The following is a 17829-nucleotide window of genomic DNA, read 5'->3' as shown; positions in this document are numbered from 1 at the left end:
ATTACACTGTCCGACCAACAGAACTTCATTCCCAAAACATGTACTTTACACACCATCAGCTGGGCTAATGTGCCTTCCTGGTGTTGACTGGGCTGCATTCCCCCCAGAACCAGAACGATGGGAGACAAAAAAAACTATTAATTGAGAAGCTACATTTAAGAAAATACTTTAGGATTCAATACAGGAATGTAGATTGTCACTACAATGATAGAATCATTCTTAAATACGATCATTTAGTTGAATCCGAGAACGTGGAGCAGTTAAAGGGGACCTATTATGCCAACTTTACATTTTGCAAGTTTTTGTACTTTTAAAAACAGCACAAGTGCTTAAAAACGAAAACATCCAGACGGTTTTTGGCAATAAGTAAATTTTTTTTGGTGTCTTGAAAAGGATCTATTTCAAAAACCCTCAGAATGTAACTCCACAAATCAGCAGTCGAACCCCCTCACCTAGAACCCAAGCTGATCTCCATCATGTTTGGTCAGGAGGTTTTCCCACAGTATGGGCTGTGCAATGGCTGTTGAAAAAGAAGTGTTTTGACTTGTATCTCAAAACTACTTGGTGTACTATTGTTGCTTGCGCAGGAGGCTCCATTTCTGCTTTTCAAAGACAAATGGTTGTATAATTGCGCATCAGTTTGCAATAATTTTCTCTTGTGAGTGTAAACATTGAGTTAGGGGGCGTGGCCAACAGCAGCTTATTTGGATTTAAAGTGACGAGTCCCTAAAACAGCTCATTTTGAAAGACTAAAATCTCCTTGTCTAGGAATGATTTTGTAATGAACATGCTCTGACCTATCGTAACCTGATCAAGGAAGCATAATAGGTCCCATTTAAAGCTTGTGTGTTTCACTATGAATTTTGTGTGGTGAAGAGAATTCAGCCATGTTTTCCTTTATTGGTGCACAATCAGCAGTGCTGAGAAGGCCAGCTTTCAGAACAGGAGCCCAGACGTTTGTTGCATAGTTGTATGTGGGGGATCTCTGGAACATGCTGAAAAGAAAACAAATAGCAAAAAGCACATTCTGAATCAAAGCCTTAATACTCCTATATTTACATTTAGTCAAAGTAAAGCTTTCGAAACACTCTTTTGCATATTTGTACCATGATTTTTCAATCCATACAGAGTGAGCAACAGCGACTGTACATTATCTACATGACTGTCAGTGCTAAAGTAGCTGTACATTCCAAAGTTTAGTTTTACTCCACATCACTTTTGCTATACAGGATGAACACACAAAACCATGGAGCAAACTAAAAAAAAACAAAGGTTCTTTTCATTTTAGTTTTATACAAAAACATGTGTAGACACGTCTGCCTACTTAAATTATTCACAGCTATGTTACAGTCTCGCTTTGTCCAAAGCTAAGTGCTGGGTGTGAGTTTAGTGACGGTGAGGCACGGGGCTGATGGGAACGCCGACGCAACTCATCGCGCTTCGATGTCTTTGTGAGTCGGTCTGTCCCTGATGTCTGTGGCCAGCGGAGTAGTCCGTCTGGGGGAACCGGGCCGGGCACCCAGAGTCGGGATGAGAGGCGGGGGAGCGCTCAGTGACGCTGTGGGTGGCGTTTTGTTTAAGATGCTGTTCTGATGTGCCGCGGCAGCGGCTGCTGCTGCGGCTGATGGGCTCACCCTGGAGTAGTGCATGCCTGGGAGCCCTGGGGCCATAAGGCCCGGGGCGGGGTGGGAAAGGTGTCCGTCTAGGACCGGGTGGTGCATGGGGGGATGGAGGCGGCCGTGCTCGTAGTCCTCTCTGAGCATGTTGAGGCGGTCGCGTTCCTCCAGCTGTGCGCGCTCCTGCTCTCTCCGCTGCTCCAGGGCCAGAGAATGGACGTGGTCGCGGTTGAAGTCGTGAGGCTCCCGGTCCCTGTAGGAGCGCTCGGCCTCGTAAAGGCGTGGAACCGCAAGCCGGTGCAGGGAGTCGTTCCTCAGCAGAAGTTCTCTGGCCAAAGGGTCCCGTCTGTGGATGTCCAGACCTCGGTAAGGGTCCCTCATTGGGTCCCAGTGGAAAGTGGGATAGGGGAACCTCTCAGCCCCAGGAAGGTGGCTGGGACCCATGAAGGGGGCCACAACACGAGTTCTCTCCAGACCGCTGATGCTGTTGATGGGGTGGACCCCTGGCATTCCCATTGGAACGGGCACCGAGGAGGGTGGGTGGAGCGTTGGAGTGGAGGGTGCCTGTGATGGGGGTTCACTGATCCTCTCTGCTGCCCCATCCTGCTCCTCCTTCCTCTCCTCCTTCACTTTGATCTCACTGTTCTTCTTCTGCTGCTCGTATGGTAGCTCCGCCTTCTTCTCCAGGACCTCCCTGCTCAGACCACCATTAGGACGCTCCAGGCTGGTCTGGCGAACGTAGGGCGATGTGGTTCCCCTGCTGGGCACCTTGTCCTCTGACACTCGGCCGTCGTGGATGACTGGTGCATCCTTGTCGCTGTGCTGGCTCTCCTTGAGCTTGTGGTCATCTGCGTTGTCTTTCCAAGAGTCTTGGTGCTCCCTTTCTCTGTCTTTGGCCTTCGTTTCCTTGTCCCTCTGAGGGTCCCCAGAAGCAGGAGGCAGGTGGTTTCTGTGGTGCTCAGCGGGCCGGGTGTGGCCGAGGAGGTTGATTGGATGGACGGGGACCGGGGATGGATGGCTTGGCTGGCGCTTCTCTACCGAGTCCCTAGAAGAACACAAAGGAAGTCGCCCTCAATAGCTTGTAGCACAGTAACCCAGAATAATTACATCTCTACTTATTTAAAAAAAAAAAAGTTAGATGAATTTCCATCTTTTTATCTGTAGCAAAAGCCAACACTTCTCAAAAGGGAACTTTGACAGTTTTTCTCTGGTTCACTTTAACTAGGGATGCACTAATCTTTAGAAAACCTGATCGGCCGATTCAGATTTTTGTCGATATTGTTCTTTTTTTTTTTTTTACTGAAAAGTCCCTAAATATAGCAGCAAAGTTGCTAAGTTGGCAACAGTTGTGTCACTATTGTTAAGCACACTCCTCTGTGACCTAAGGGGTTTGTCATTGTGACATAATGAGGAATTGGTTCTTCACCAGCTCTACGATAAAAATAAGCCTTACAAATGGCTAATGGAAATTGCATCGCTGTTGTCCAAGGAGGATGCTGTCTGCAGAAATGTGTGGCGCTCTTTCTGCTCCTTCTGTGACCGTTTCATAAAAGCAAAACAGAATAAGCAGAAGTGGGAGGTGTGTCCGCTAAGGTGGTCTGCGCTGTTCAAAGATGTGTTTGAATACGTTCTGTTCACAACCACATGATTGCACAACGACTGTTCAGCTTCGGATGAACAGACCCTTCAGTATCGGCAAAATGACAATCAGCAAAAAATCAAGGAGATCAAGGCTGATTTATCAGCGCACCCTAACTTTAAATACCTCATACAGCTGCTCAGACTGAGATCAGTGGAGAAGAGCTAAATCTGAAGACATGAGACAATGACTACGGCAAAGTGTTGGATCATTCGTAGAGTTTATTAGTGATTTCTAAGGAAATATGAGACTGACTGATGAGTATTGGTCCATTTAGCTTTTTGTGCTCCCAAAATATAAAGAAATGGAGACTAGTTGGACATCTCTGGAGCACTCACCTGTCTTTGTCGTCTTTACCGACGGAGTCCCGCTTATCCGAGTCCCGATCCCTCTCATGCGAGCTCACTGAGGCGCTCCTCTCTGAATCTCCGGGCTTCAGCCAGGGGGGCGGCGTGGGGAAGGAGGGGGGCGTGCGGTGGAGGCGGTTCCACGGCTCCTGGTGATTGCTGTTGCTGCTGCTGTTTAAGTGCTGCGGTGCGTTGGGGCCCTCCTTGTGGCCGAACAGGGAGTTGGCCGCTGTTAGGGATTCAACACGTGGAAAAAACACAAGACGCAAGTTAAATGCATATCTTGATAATTCCCTCCTCTATGTCAGTGTCTGATACGTCGCGTTGTAGCGAACTGCTCATCGCGAGGCTGAAACTCACTGAGTGCTGGATTTCCAAGCCCCCCGAAGGCCGATGAACTGAGAGACCCCAGTCCTCCAAACGATGACGGCCTATTGAAAGGCTCTGTGGCGAGGCACAGAAATAACATGTTACTTCACATTTAATTAACCCGGGAATGTTTCATTTCCTGGAACAAACCAAAGGGAAGAGTCCTCTTGCCTAAGTGTGATGCTGGGGTGAGGAAGTTTCCTGGATGAGGGGGAGGGTGGCCGAAGGGACCAGCTGAAGGGTGAGTAGGACCTGAGGAGGCCGAGACGACCAAAGACCGTGATGTTACCAACTTGGAGCCAATTGTTGTTCATAAAAGTTGAAGCAATAGGAACGCTGCTTTCTACTGTTAAACATGACATATACGACCGACCTGCAGCAGAGAAGAGCGTAGCAGGTCGTGCCAAGTCACTTGGGTGATGGATGGCACCAAACAGGCTGGGGCCCGGATGTCGACTGAGGAACTCGGGCTTGAGGCCAAAGTCTAGCTTGTGAGGGTCGACCTGCATCTGCTGCTGGAAGACGCCAGATCGACACAGAAACTCATGTTAGATTGGACTTTTCTCTGTTTTCTTTCTGGCTGAATATATGACCACTCTTATCTTCAGAAATGGTAGACTTCATGTAAGTTGGGTGTTTTCCTGCCATGAACCTGGTTTGTAACCTCATTCTGCATATCTTCAACAGGGCTGATGATAAATGAGGCTTTTACAAGCCACTTGTGGTGTGGTTGTGCGATAACCGGAATACCTAACTGTGTCCAAGTTTTAACCGTCAGACCAAATGATGTTGTTCAAGACAGGAAACAAATACAGTTTCCAGTTTTATATTGCCATGTAAGGAGAGGATACAGTGCAGAAGAGAAGACCCTACTCAGTTGTAGCAGCTGCCAACCATGGGGGTGGCACCATCATGTTGGTGGGTGGTAACAAAAACTCTTCAACTTCACCTCAAATCAACAGCTAGTTCAAACTTCACAATTAGGTGTTCCAACACAGCAATGATCCCAAACACATTGAAACTGGAAACATTTAAGCAAGACTATAAAAGTCAAGTCCATGGCAGGAAACCCAACCAACATAATTGAGCTTTATTATTTCTGATTAGCAAAGTAGTCAAATACCCAGCATTATGCCAAGACCTCACTAATGGATACAAAAGGTGCTTGAAGTTCAGCTTCCAAAGGGACAATTATTATTAATAATACTATTATTATTAACCTTTATTTCACCAGGAAAATCCCATTATATTAAAAATCTATTTTACAGCCTGGCAGCAGCACACAGAGTTTACAGAACATCCAGAGCAAAACAGAAAAAAGTTAACATAGTCATTAATAAATGAGTAAAAAGATTGCTGAGTTAAAACATTTACAGACAGACGATTCCTTCTCAAAATCAGCAAGAACAGCATTAAAAACCATCTGGTGACAACGTCGCCTTTAGATTCATATGTTGCTGCAACTGGTTCCAAGAAGATGGAGCAGAAAACTGAAGAGATTTCTTTCCAAGTTCAGTCCAAACTTAAGGCACCGAAATAAGTTCTGATGACATATAAAAGTCAAGTATGTTGTTTTAAAATTTAACCCTGTTTGTGTTGTATAAAGATGTTTGTTGTATTGCCAACCCACCCAACATTTAAAAGGTCCAGTCTCAGACAAAACCCAATGTGGCAAAGAGCCGATATGCCTCATCTAGCATTTAGGATAACTTCCATACCATGAATTTGACTTCAGTTCACAGAAAGGTTAGAATGATCAACGACTATAAAAGCTGTGGTTTGAAACTATTCAGAGACACTTAGATGAGCTCTCACCTTCACTTTCTGTTGGTGGTGATATGTCTGCCAGGCAATATGGACATGCATGGCACACCACTTCCCAGGTTTCTGTAACCACGAGACAAACACAGTCACTAACCCATCAAATAAACAACCACAACACGCAGAACATCCAGCAGAAAACTTAAAGTAATCCTTTCTGGGGATTTTATTTCATAAGAATAGAATATTTCTAATCTCACTGTATGGAATTAAAATTAGTAGCTTTGATACAGAGTTGAACAATTTAGGAATAAATTGACATGTACGTCTTTCTTTTCAATTTTTACTTGCATTGATGCAGCTTTCCTTTGTTATAGGACAGACACTCCAAATTGAAAATGTAATCACAACTCAGATTTGCTTGAATAAGGACTCTTTTTATGTTCGACTCGTTGCACACAACATTCCAAAGGAAGAGCAACACTCGTTTGCACATTTTGTAGACTGGATGCCGTGAAACAAAATTACAATGATTGGTTATAAAACAAAGGTGGTGGGACAATTACAAAAGATTATGGCTTTTTTCATGGCCTTGTGTTGAGCATATTATTGGGAAACAAATAAAAATTTCTAAATCCTGATTCTGCATTTACCTCCAAACACATCTGATATTAATACCACCCACCACTCAGCCTGAACCTAATCAGAAAACTCTTTTAAAGTGTAACGGCTGTTGGTGTGTACGCAACAATGCAAGGACTGAGATGACTCACCCTCAGAATGGGCCGAAATGGATCCGTTAACTACAGGACAGACCGAGAAAAAGATGCAAACTGACTCCATAGTGACATTATTTAGTGTTGAAACATGACTCTGACCACAGCACACTTTCTCACCCTAGGGTCCTTTTGTAAGAATGTGTGAGGGACCGCCCCGGGTCTGGTGGACACGTCCAATGGGTTAGAGGTCTACAATGCAAAAGATGTGGATTGATTGGTTAAGAGTTTTGATTGTCTGTAATTTGTGGTAGGCTGTGACAAATTTATAGGAAACACAAAAAAAATCAAACCCTGACAGTATGATATTACTATTTTTAGAGATGCATTGAGAAATGGTGACTTGTGACAAGAATTGGATGATTTTCACCTGAAAAGTCTGACCTTTTTTGATCTATGAATCCACCATACCTAAGTGCTAATTGCACTGATGACATTTTTTGGGTTATGCGAAGCAGACTTAGCTTTTGTTTGTATCAGAAATTTGTTTAAAAATGAAATCAGAAAAAGCTCAGAGATGTAAGAGGTTTTTTTTTTCTAAATGAAGATGTAGTTTTTGTGATAAATGTAGGAATGGATGCCAAGACATTTCTGTGGTTCATTCAAACTACAAGAGATTGAGAGAACAAGCAAGACTTCCAACAGGTAATAGGAAGGCTGAATGGACCATAGCTAATTTGCCACATTTTATTATTTTGAGCTTCAGACCTCTTTGTATGTCATGTAACAAACAGGATTTGGAGATGTTAGCAGGCTTTTGGGAATCTTAGAGTAATGGTAAATTCACTCAAAGCATCACAGGCGACGCCTGGTAATTACAAAGTTACCGGCCAAGACTGTCCAAAATAGTTAATAGTTAAACCCCTGTATAAACACCTTTAACTTCCTATTTTAAGTTCTAACACTAAATACACCTTAGCTGTAGACGCTAATATTTACAATTTCCTTATCTCTGTTCTCACACAAGTAACATGACGTCACCTCTGCCCCCAGTGTAGAAAAATATTTTGGAATGCCATTCTTATGTCTTCTTATGTTAGAGTTCCTAAGGAGGAATAGGAATATTGGTATTGTTTGGCCAAAGATGAGATATCGACCATAAAATTCTGATTGGTGCATCTCTACAAATTTGAGTGACTAGAAAAATATTAGGAAGCAAATAAATAGAAAAATTGTAGACATTTTTTTTTATAAATTTGAAGTGCGACTGGTCTTACTGTAAGTATGGCAACATCTCATGTTGGTGTCTTACCTTGGGTTGGAAGGCTCCCTGCAGGGAGCTGAAGGGCCCGGTGGGAGGAATGACAGGTGGGAGACCAGACATGGCTGGAGGGTATGAGTGGAAGAGCTGGAGACAGAAAAAAGAAAAAAGAAGGTTCATAGACGTGTCCACCAGGATGAGGAGATGGAACAAAGTTAATATTCAGATAGATTCAGCATACTGACATTAACTCAGGAGTTCTGCGGTTTTAAACGGTTTCACCAACTGATGTAAAAACACTCTTCTCTGCTTGTTTACATTAGATTTAATAAATTGGAGGAAAACATCCCTTTGATATGGAAATTAGAATGTTGCAATACAAGCAAATCTCATGCAAACCAAACAAGTGCCAAAGGCTTACATATATTATCTTTTAGCAATGGATGTTTAATCGACCACTTATTACACCCCGCTCTGGTCAAACACAGCACTTTTCAGTTTGCACATCAGTTTGCGTTCTTTAACCATAAGAGATGCAGCAGAGTTATGGATTTGAGCGATTTTCAAAGCAAGCAGTTACATCAAGGGAAGTTTCAAAGTATTTGTTAGCTGTAAAAACAGTGCATTGAAAAAAAATGAAGCTCTGACAAATGGCGTTAACACACAAGGGTAGAGGAATGCCTGAAAGAATTCACAACTTGCTACTTCCTGTCATTGTCTTCTTCATAGTTTGAGCCAGTAGCAACATGCGGTTGTTAATCATGTGACTCGTCTGATCCGACAAGTGTCTACATCGCAGTTTTGCAAAATAAACCAATTTTGATAGGCCAAAAAAAAACCACCTAATGGCAAAAGTTTTTTTTAACCAAAAAAACAATTTTTTCCCAAATTGACGTGTTTTCAATAAATCATTCTATGCCTGAAAAGTCAAATTGCACAATTAAATAATCAATGGAAATGCAGCTACGAACATACACACGCACACACACACACCCACCCACACACACACACACACAGAGGGACAACACCAGTAGTGGCATGACAGGAAAGCAACAATTAGCTACACACTGAGATAGTAGGCAGTAGGGAAACTCACACTGTGTCTGTAGAAGGGATCGACTTTTGTTGGGTATTTGTCAAACTGTAGGAGAAATGAAAGAGAGCAGAGTACAGAAGTGTAAAGAGGAGAGGTCCAGCGGCTCACGTGTGTGTTATCAGGACTCCAGACATCACAAACTACATTCGAGAACTAAGGACATGCAAACAAAACAAGATCGAAGACGGGAAATAAGATTTGAGTTAAACCGCCCCAAACGCCAGCCTGTATTTATTCTCCCTGCTTGTGATCATGTGAAGACCTTGTAAACCAGTGTGGGTTGGCTCTCATTTGGTTGCAGGCTCAGGGCGGACATTTCCACAGTCGAGACTAAACACTGTGGCCATAAAGAGGCTTTTTATGGCCTCATTAGCTGTCAGAGGCTTCGCCACGATGCCTTTAAGGTATCTTTAGAGCCAAGCCCATGCTCTGTGGGCCACGCAGTTATGAATGCGTGAGTATTTATGTCAGGCACCCATTGCCTGTGGTCGTCCCTAACAGACAGCAGCGGTTCTAATGCAGCACATTTGCCAGTAATGAAAACCCCCAAACGGGACCAAATGATGTCATTAAATTCAGAATGAATTAAGAGTATTATGTTCTGAAAGCTGGCTCTGAACTTAACATGCTTTGGGCGACTTATTTCCAATTTAGAAAATAACAGCATTCAAAGCCTGGAGTTTTAGAGTTTGCCAGAGAAAACAGTTAAAAATTTAAAAAAAAAGAAAGAAAGAAAAGAGATTTTCTGGGAGAATAAAGGAGCTGCTGTAGCGAACACATGGTCATCATAGAAGAAACCGACACGGAACCCTCAGTTCCCCACAGCTCACCGCAGCATGCTGCTGGCACACCATGTCCACATGGTGTAAAATCTTTGCTCTCACAACCACAAACCACCCTCACCCTCCTCCCTTTATAACAGTGATCATTAAAACACAGGCATGAAAACTCTTGAACCCAACAACAGTGTGTTCTACTTATCCTCACATTTCTGGTTGGGGTACGCACCATAGGTGGTGCTGGGGTGGGCATGATGGCGTGGGGGAAGGGCGTGAACGTGTGCTGGTGCGTGTGCTGGTGGGTGTGTTGGTGCTGATGCTGATGTTGGTGCTGGTGGAACTCTGTTCGCAGGTAGGGCGGTGGGCCCAGCGAGGCGCCGCGGTCTGCACTCTGAGAGGCCAGGAATCGGGTGTTGAGCTCCTGACGGAGAAGGTCTTGTTCTGGAAACGAGGGAGTCGAGAGAAAGAGCCGGTTTGTTAATCAGGTGACTTTAAGGAAGAGGTTTCCTTAAACGGACACACACTTGGTATTGGCTTGATAATTGAATATTCATCAATCAAAACTTTTTATTCAGACATATAATCCATAATAAACAAACTCACCAAAGAACAACAAAAAACGTTATTATTTAAAGATGCAAAGTTCCGAATTTCAAGCCAGATTTATACAATATTTGTAAAATTATACTTTGATTTCTGTTATTAAATAAAATATTACTTGCTATAAAATACATATTTAATTAATGTATAATGGTTGTCACAATTTAAATATACTTCAGTGAAAAATTGTGTATTGGACTCGCTGGACTGTAACGCCATCAATGCGCCCTCTGGTGGACCCACCAAAATAAGACCTCTACCTTTATAATACACACATTTTTTAATGAGACTTATTATTATTAGACTGTACAAAATTGTATCCCATTTGTTCATGGGAAGCAAATTTATTACTCCGCCTGTATTACTGTTTTTTAATCTATTTGTTGCCACTCTCTTTAACTCGTACTCTATTTTTACGATCGCAATGAAATACAAACAGAAAAAAAGAAATAAAAATATCCACCTGGGAGTATCACTTTCAGCAGATGCGCAAATAAGTTGATGGTACAGATCGTGCTTTCCAGATAGACTGTGGAATGACACGGTCACTAACTATGCTACGAGCAGAGGTGACGTCACACTGTGCGTGTGAGAGAAAGTTGACTAACTGTAAAACAAAGAATGATAATAGAGTAGAAGTTTAAACTGTCTTAAACAAATTTACTTAGCAATGACTGAGTTTAGAGCAGCCAGTATTACTAAAGCTGCTTCCAAGTCCAGGATGTTCCACTACATTTAGTCTTCCAGCTAACTGCTAAAAGTCTCTCTGAATTGAACGAATCACAAACATGTAACATGTGGTATAAAATACAATTTTAGTTCTGGAAGCCTCTTATATCTCTGCTTTTCTCCAATATTTTAAACACCCCACTGATGCTAATAATAGCTAGTGTGAACCTGGTCTCTAAATAACAACCACACTGAAGGTTGTTGTTTTTATTGCAACCTGTCAGTGCTTTGGAACAGTGCATACATTAACGTATGTGATTTTATGTTATTTATCTCTCTCACTTTGTTCCAATCTTTTTTCTGCTACACTTCAAATGTGAGCTGAAGAAATTAATAAGATATAACTTTCATTTTTAGAAAAGTCTTCAGTTGCACCTAGGATAACTTTCGTTAATATCGTAACCTGCTGGTTTAACAGATATATTGCAGCAATATTGGAAGGAGTCCAATCCTAATATTATATGTTGTTTTCACTTAAGGATATATTAGATTATTAACACTGCTCCAGAGTCATCATTTCTGCACTTTCCCTATGGCTTGTATGATATTACATGTAAAAACATCATTGCATTACACATGAAGATGTAAAACCATGAAAAAAAATTAAACTAAAGAAAGAAGCAGGAAATGAACACAATCATCAGCATGTCTTGCTGAATTTAAGCAAAGCTCAAGTTGATGCGGTTTGTCTGACAGCAGGACTAGTCAAACGCTGTGATTGGACACTCCGCGGCCCCTCTGCGGCAGCAGCATCTGCTGTTCTAATAATCTTTATGCAGCCTGTGGAGAAAGAATGGGTGTCCAAGTAATCAACGGCTTTTCTCCTGAATTCAACAAACTCTGACATGAGAGAGTGTCTCTCCTCCAGGACAACCTGTTCACTTCTGTTCCTCTGTGAATTGTTGCGATATATATTTTAATTTTTAACTTTATTTGGTTGAATTTTCTCCTCATAAACGCTTCATGAGTATCTTTTTAGCAAAATCTAAGTCCATTTATTCTGTATTGAATAAATTGGCTTCTTCCTCATGAATATTTTTGCTGGTGAAAATGGAAATAAACACTCTTCAATGTGCCGTGACATTTGACCTGACTGTTGCAAAGTCCCCTGGCTGTCAGTTTGTACAGTGGTGGTTCTTGGTTTTATGGCACCGTGGCCAAGTCCCTACCTTTTATGTCTCCTCCTCTTTATGTATTTAAAGACGTAATAAATACCTCTCTTATTTAAAAATTTGTTTTAAGTCATTTCTGAGCAGTGTACAACAACCCAGCTTGTCTGAATCAGTCGTAACATTTTAGATATTCCACTAGAGATGACCAAAAGCAGTCTAGATTCCTTAAAAAAGCACAAAGGTGGCTTGTAAAAACTACCTGTGAGAGCAGATAGCATAGAATTACACTGAATAGATCTGTCCTTATTTTTCCCCAATATCTGGAACGATACAGATGTTAATATCTCTAGATCAGATGCTTTAAAATCTGAAAACATTTCAAATGTCATGCAAGGTTGTTTGTTTTTTAATGGGAAAGTCCCCTGACACACCACTTGAGGGCGACATTGTTTCCAAAGTAGCTTACCTGAATAGGCACTCCCAGGAGCGGGATGTCCAGGTACTGGCAGGGTGCTCGATGTCAGTGGTGGTGGTGGAGGCAATGCTGCTGGAGTCGCAAACATATTGGGGTGATGAGGATGTGGCGAGGACTGCAGCGCAGAGGGGAAGCTGTTGGGGGCGCTCTGGTTGGCCGCCAGAGAAAGAGGGAAGGTGGCAGCTGCCGGAGCAGGCGGCTGGTTGGGAAGGTGCAAGGCGGGAGCGGAGGATCCGTGCAGCTTGGTGCCTGGGGTGCTGCTCCTGCTGCTGCTGCTGGTGGTGGAAATGGAAAAAGCAGGAAGAAGGAAGCCAAAGTTAAGCCAGGCACGATTAGTCAAATTTAACACTTGTTACTGCACATCCCCGCGTCTCCATCTGTTTCCACATTCAATTCCCAGTACGCTGTTTTCACACCTCCGCTGCCTTCCATTTACAATCTCCTCCCTGCCTCACTCTGGTGTTTTCACAGAATCCAGGGCTAACCGGATCTGTGAAAACACCAAATTCGCAACACCCTCGGATGCAAATAAACCGCCGCTGGCAGACAACAGATTGAGCATCTGTCTTTGAACAGCTCCTGCTAGCACTTCCTCTAGAGCCAGGTAGGGAACATGTGCATCAGAAATGGGATGAGAGGGATAGAGAGCGTGCGCAAGCATGTTAGCAAACAGTCTTTTGTGGTATGTGTGGGTTCTCCCCAGGGGCAGTCACAGAGCCTGCGTCTCCGCAGCTCCCTGCTTTGAGCCTAAAAGCTCATTTGCAGCGCTCACTCCTCTCGGTGGGCGCCGGCCGTGATTATTCACAGCGGGTGCCAGGCCGTGTTGCCGTGCTGGCAAGCTTTTGGAGCTGGCGCAGTGAGGAGCGGGCAAAGCCAAGTCCCAGGAGCCCGTGAGGCAAAGCTGATGATGGGACAGAGTTGGTTCTGAAGAAGTCTTAGATTACCAACAGCCGTAAAGGACCCAGTGGACTAGCATGGACAATAAATCAAGCTTGATTATGCTTTGTCTGAACAGATAAATTGGAACGCTACAATAGGCTTTATGTAATACGGGGAAAATAATCCTTAAAGTGAAGGAATTAGATATTTAGACCATATGGCTATTTCAATTCTGAAACATATACCACAAATAACGCTGTAATTCTAATAAATCACAGCTGAGGAATGTCAAACTTAGCCAAGGGACAGCTTAAATCAGGGGTGTCCAAAGTAGGGGTGCACTAATCGCAGTTTTTTGGCTGATCAGCAATTACTGATCTTCAAGGAGCCTGACCTGCCAATTCCGATTTTGGCTGATCACGATTCTGAGTATTAGCCAAAGATACCACGAGCCAAAGACAAATGAAAAATCCTACAACCGCTAAAATCTGACGCCACTCCATATTTTGTGTAGAAGGAAGTTGCATTCATGTCTTGTTCAGAGGTAAGCAGCTTTTTCAAAGGGTTTGGTTTGTTTGACACAACGCAGAAATGGTCAATTTCTACTTTGCTTTTTGAAAAATAATGCATGTTTAAATCACAAAAATTAAAGATTTATAATTTCTTAGCATTTCTTTAACGGGGAAAAAAGTGCATTCAACTCAGAGATTTTAGACAAAGTTCAAAAAGTTTGGACACCACCAGCTTAAATCAGCCGGGCCTGACAGGCTTTCGGCTCAGCGTTTGTGGAAATGTTGAGTTCTTGATGTTTTGATGCATTACCTGTGGCCGTTGAGGTTGAGGCCGTTGTAAGCAGAAAGGGGCCTGGGGTGGCAACGTGATGGGGGCCGATGAGGCCCCGCCTGATTGGGGTGCTGTTGGTGGGGGTTGTGGGTCGGAAGGGCGGGGGACGGAGGGTGCGGATGAAGACTCGTTGTTGGTTGAGGCCTAGTGTGGGTCCGGTGTTCTGGCTGTGGCTGGGGTCGGGGAAGAGGAGGTGGTGAGGTCTCCTGGCTCTGGGCAAGAGGCAGGGCTGCAGGGGTCCGAGGGGCGGGGAGAGCCTCAGAGCGTGGAAGAGGCAGGGCCGGAGTCGGAACCTGGGCAGAGCTGTTTGTTAGGGTCTGAAGAGGGGCTGGGGTCTGGGCGACGGAGGCCTCGGGCTGCGGCAGGGCGAGAGCTGGACTTGAGATGCTGGATTCAGGAGGCTGAGGGTCCCTGCAGCTCTCCTGGCTCCGTTCCTGACTCCGCTCTAGGCCTGACACCTTGAGGAGGCCCGGGCCGTGAGGCTCCTGGCTGCCATTGGTGGAGAGAGCATTGATGCCAAAATCTGGACCTATGAAAAACACACAAAGGAGACGAAGCAGAAAAAAATTACACCTTCAGTAACAAGGATTGGACCAAAACTGATATAAACAGGGAACAAGAACTAGAATAAATACATAATCGAGATGAAATAGATATCTGACATGAAATTGTGTTCCCTTAATCAGTTCTGATAAGCATTGGAAGCAAGTATATTTTTAGTTTAAACTTTACTCACTGTTACTTCCCTTACAATCAGTACGATTCATTTTTATAAAAAGTAACAAAAGTAACAGGTGATAATTTTTAAACAATAATTCCTTGCATCTGGCTAAAAAAAAACATGGAGAAGCAGTCATTATCGTCATCATCATCATCATCACCAACTTTACTGAAGACACAAACAGATCCATATGATGAAAGTTTAATGTTTTATTTGTATTTTGTATGTATTTCTTATTTTGTATTTAAAAAATTAAGTGGTTAAATTAAAAATCTGCAGAATGTGTCAAATGTTTTGCTGATTAATTGATTAGTATTCTGAATAATTGGTTACTACAATAATCATTAGTTGCAGCCCTGATATGTAATAACACTGAAGGTTATAGCTGTTACACAAGGAGCAATGGTTAAGTTAAGGTTAGGTTAAAAACACGGAGTATGAAGTAACTGATTATGTATGAAGATTCTAGTCAGTCTGGTGAGATTTTGTTTGATAAAATGTCAATAATTGCAACAAACATGCTATTAAAAGCACCAACATGCAAATTAATCCAGCGAAAGACTAATAACGGCTGTGCTGTTGAAACCACACAGAACAATAGATAATAAGCTCCATCCAGGGTATTCCTCTGCAGGGACCTCATCCAACAGAACAAAGTGCTCAGACATCAGCAGTCAGCTCTAGAGGCAGAGAGGCTCATGGGGGATGACAGCGCATACATAAACTGTAATTAACGCTCCTGGGGTCTCATGGGGTTCTGGCAAGGGGCTCCTCCCCCACCACTTCCTGAAGCCAACTAAATCCTTTACCTGCCAAAAAGGTGTATACGGGCCCCAGGTCCCCTGGGTGGAGACAGCAGCCAGCTGTCACTGGGGGCTTCCATCTCCCTGACAAACCTCTCCCACCAGCCCAACTCCACCGGGAGCGGGCTCCGTCATTAGCAAAGAAACGCACAGCAAGGACTCACAGCTCCATGTACAGGTGGTGATGTAATTTAAAAAGGGCAATATTGTATTTTCCTGACACATGGTGCCATTTTAGAGCACAATCAAGTAATTATATCACCTTCAGTCATTATAAAAATGCTATATATATCAAATATGACTTTGATTTTGTAAATTAACAGCTCAAAATTGGTCTGTTTAAAAACCGATGTTCTCTCTGAAGCTGCTTTTAGGAAGTCATCACAACACTGCTCCTCTGTTAACCCTTTAGCAATGTTTTAGCTCGTATGATGAGCTCAGCAGATGCACAGTTCTACCAGGTGTTTGCTAATTGCTGCTGGCTAGTCTGAAGGAGCAGACTGCAGGAGTTGCATTGAGGGCTAATCTGTGAGGCAGAAGCTGGAAAGTTTGGATACTGCAGCTCAGAGGAGGAGCTTCATCTCAAAGGCAGCGCTAGGTGCACCCAGGCGGTTGAAACAATTAAAGGATTTCTCAAACACACATGAAAGAATCAAGTCAATTATGAGGAAATAACATAACATGATGTAAAGCTCAAAGAAAGTTGTTTTGATTGTAACGGTTAGAGAAGGCCATTGTTGATAGATCAGAATCAGGACGCACTGACTCTTGCACCAGACATGGTTAGTTGTACAAGCAACTGTTCAAAATGCACATCCTGAGCTTCAAAGTTACCCAGAGTCTTTTTTCTTTCCTGTCATGTGCACCATCTCAGCACGAAACTATCCACTCGGCCCTCATGTGCATGAGCAACCAAGTAAGCCCAGCAGCAGTCTCCCTAATCCACGTCAATCTTCTCCACTTACAAATGTTATTATCGGTCAAGAGAGACTGCTGCCGGCAAACAACTTCACCGCGGCAGACGGGGGAGAAGAGGAATTCCCAACTCTCCCACTGCACCCCGGCGTCCCTGAGGTCCACGGCTTGTTTTGAGAATGTGCTAACACGCTAAAAAGAAGGTGTCTATTCTGGTCATAATGAACACTCCAGGGCCGCGCAGAGCGGAGAAGAAAGGAGTAGTATCCGCCAGCTTCCCTCCCACGGGGGTTCATTTGTCAGTCTTCTTCATCCCTGAAAACAAATAAGTGCAATTCCCACTTGGGATCTTCAGAACGTAGAGAGCCCTTGCTGTTTCTCAGTGTTTCAGTGGTAATGCAGTTTCTAACTAGTTCACGTCGCTTGGCAGAGCATAGTCGGGAAAATGAGGCCTGTGTGTGCTTTGTGTGTGTGGTCAGAAAGAGAAAAGCCTGACTTTAGAAGTAAAGGAGATACAGGAGGACTTTAGGACGGTCAGCTGGGGTTGTGTGAGTGAACAGGAAAGCCCTTCATTAGGGGTGGATGTCATGGGACACAGTGATAGACTTGGGAGGTATGAGTCATTATCTGAGGGTAAGCCATGCCCAACAGTTCACTATTAGCTGTACCTCCCTATGTACTCAAAGGTACACAGCAGCTTAACCAATATGCCTGTAAGAAAAGTAAAACCTTTTTAAACTGGCATCGAAAAGGCACAGAGACCTCTTACCTCTTTCTTAGGATGTTTTTTAATGTCAGGTTAAAATTAAATTTGCCTGGGCGTGCCGTGGTGGCGTAGTGGTTAGCGCGATCCATATTTGGAGGCCTTGAGCCATCGACGCGGCCGTCGCGGGTTCGACTCCCGGACCCGACGATATTTGCCGCATGTCTTCCCCCCTCTCCTTCCCCGTTTCCTGCCAGCCTACTGTCATATAAGGGACACAAGAGCCCACAAAAGGCCCCCTGGAGGGGTAAATTTTTTTTTTAAATTTGCCCAACTTTCAGCTTGATCATTCCAGACTGGTCTCCATTTGACTGGAAACTCAAAAGTCCACTTGTTCTTTGATCTTTAAGTAGACTATGTTGACAACACTCTTCAGTAGAAGGGGTGATGTAGCCAACGTTTATC

General features: G+C 43.6%; 1 protein-coding gene across 16 annotated transcripts in view; it reads right to left on the bottom strand.

Annotated features, from left to right (window-relative positions):
* Window positions 1–666: 666 nt before the first annotated feature.
* Window positions 667–17829, bottom strand: part of auts2 (AUTS2, activator of transcription and developmental regulator) — a 346673-nt gene continuing 329510 nt past the window's right edge. For 7 of the 16 annotated variants that reach the window (XM_023342129.1, XM_023342138.1, XM_023342131.1 and 4 more), the window contains 13 exons: window positions 14202–14751; window positions 12492–12775; window positions 9793–10025; window positions 8806–8850; window positions 7761–7856; window positions 6629–6700; window positions 6506–6535; window positions 5787–5858; window positions 4345–4486; window positions 4122–4223; window positions 3963–4046; window positions 3594–3843; window positions 667–2661 (listed from right to left, as the gene is read on the bottom strand). In XM_023342129.1, coding sequence (XP_023197897.1) covers window positions 1431–2661; window positions 3594–3843; window positions 3963–4046; window positions 4122–4223; window positions 4345–4486; window positions 5787–5858; window positions 6506–6535; window positions 6629–6700; window positions 7761–7856; window positions 8806–8850; window positions 9793–10025; window positions 12492–12775; window positions 14202–14751 — 3191 coding nt within the window. In that variant the 3' untranslated portion in view covers window positions 667–1430. The remainder of the gene's footprint in view (window positions 2662–3593; window positions 3844–3962; window positions 4047–4121; window positions 4224–4344; window positions 4487–5786; window positions 5859–6505; window positions 6536–6628; window positions 6701–7760; window positions 7857–8805; window positions 8851–9792; window positions 10026–12491; window positions 12776–14201; window positions 14752–17829) is intronic. The other 9 variants (XM_023342134.1, XM_023342133.1, XM_023342141.1 and 6 more) reach the window with 9 other exon arrangements.

This window comes from Xiphophorus maculatus, chromosome 11 (assembly GCF_002775205.1).
Source record: "Xiphophorus maculatus strain JP 163 A chromosome 11, X_maculatus-5.0-male, whole genome shotgun sequence".
Taxonomy (NCBI): domain Eukaryota; kingdom Metazoa; phylum Chordata; class Actinopteri; order Cyprinodontiformes; family Poeciliidae; genus Xiphophorus; species Xiphophorus maculatus.
The sequence above is the reverse complement of the archived record's forward strand: the minus strand, read 5'-3'. Positions and strand labels throughout refer to the sequence as shown.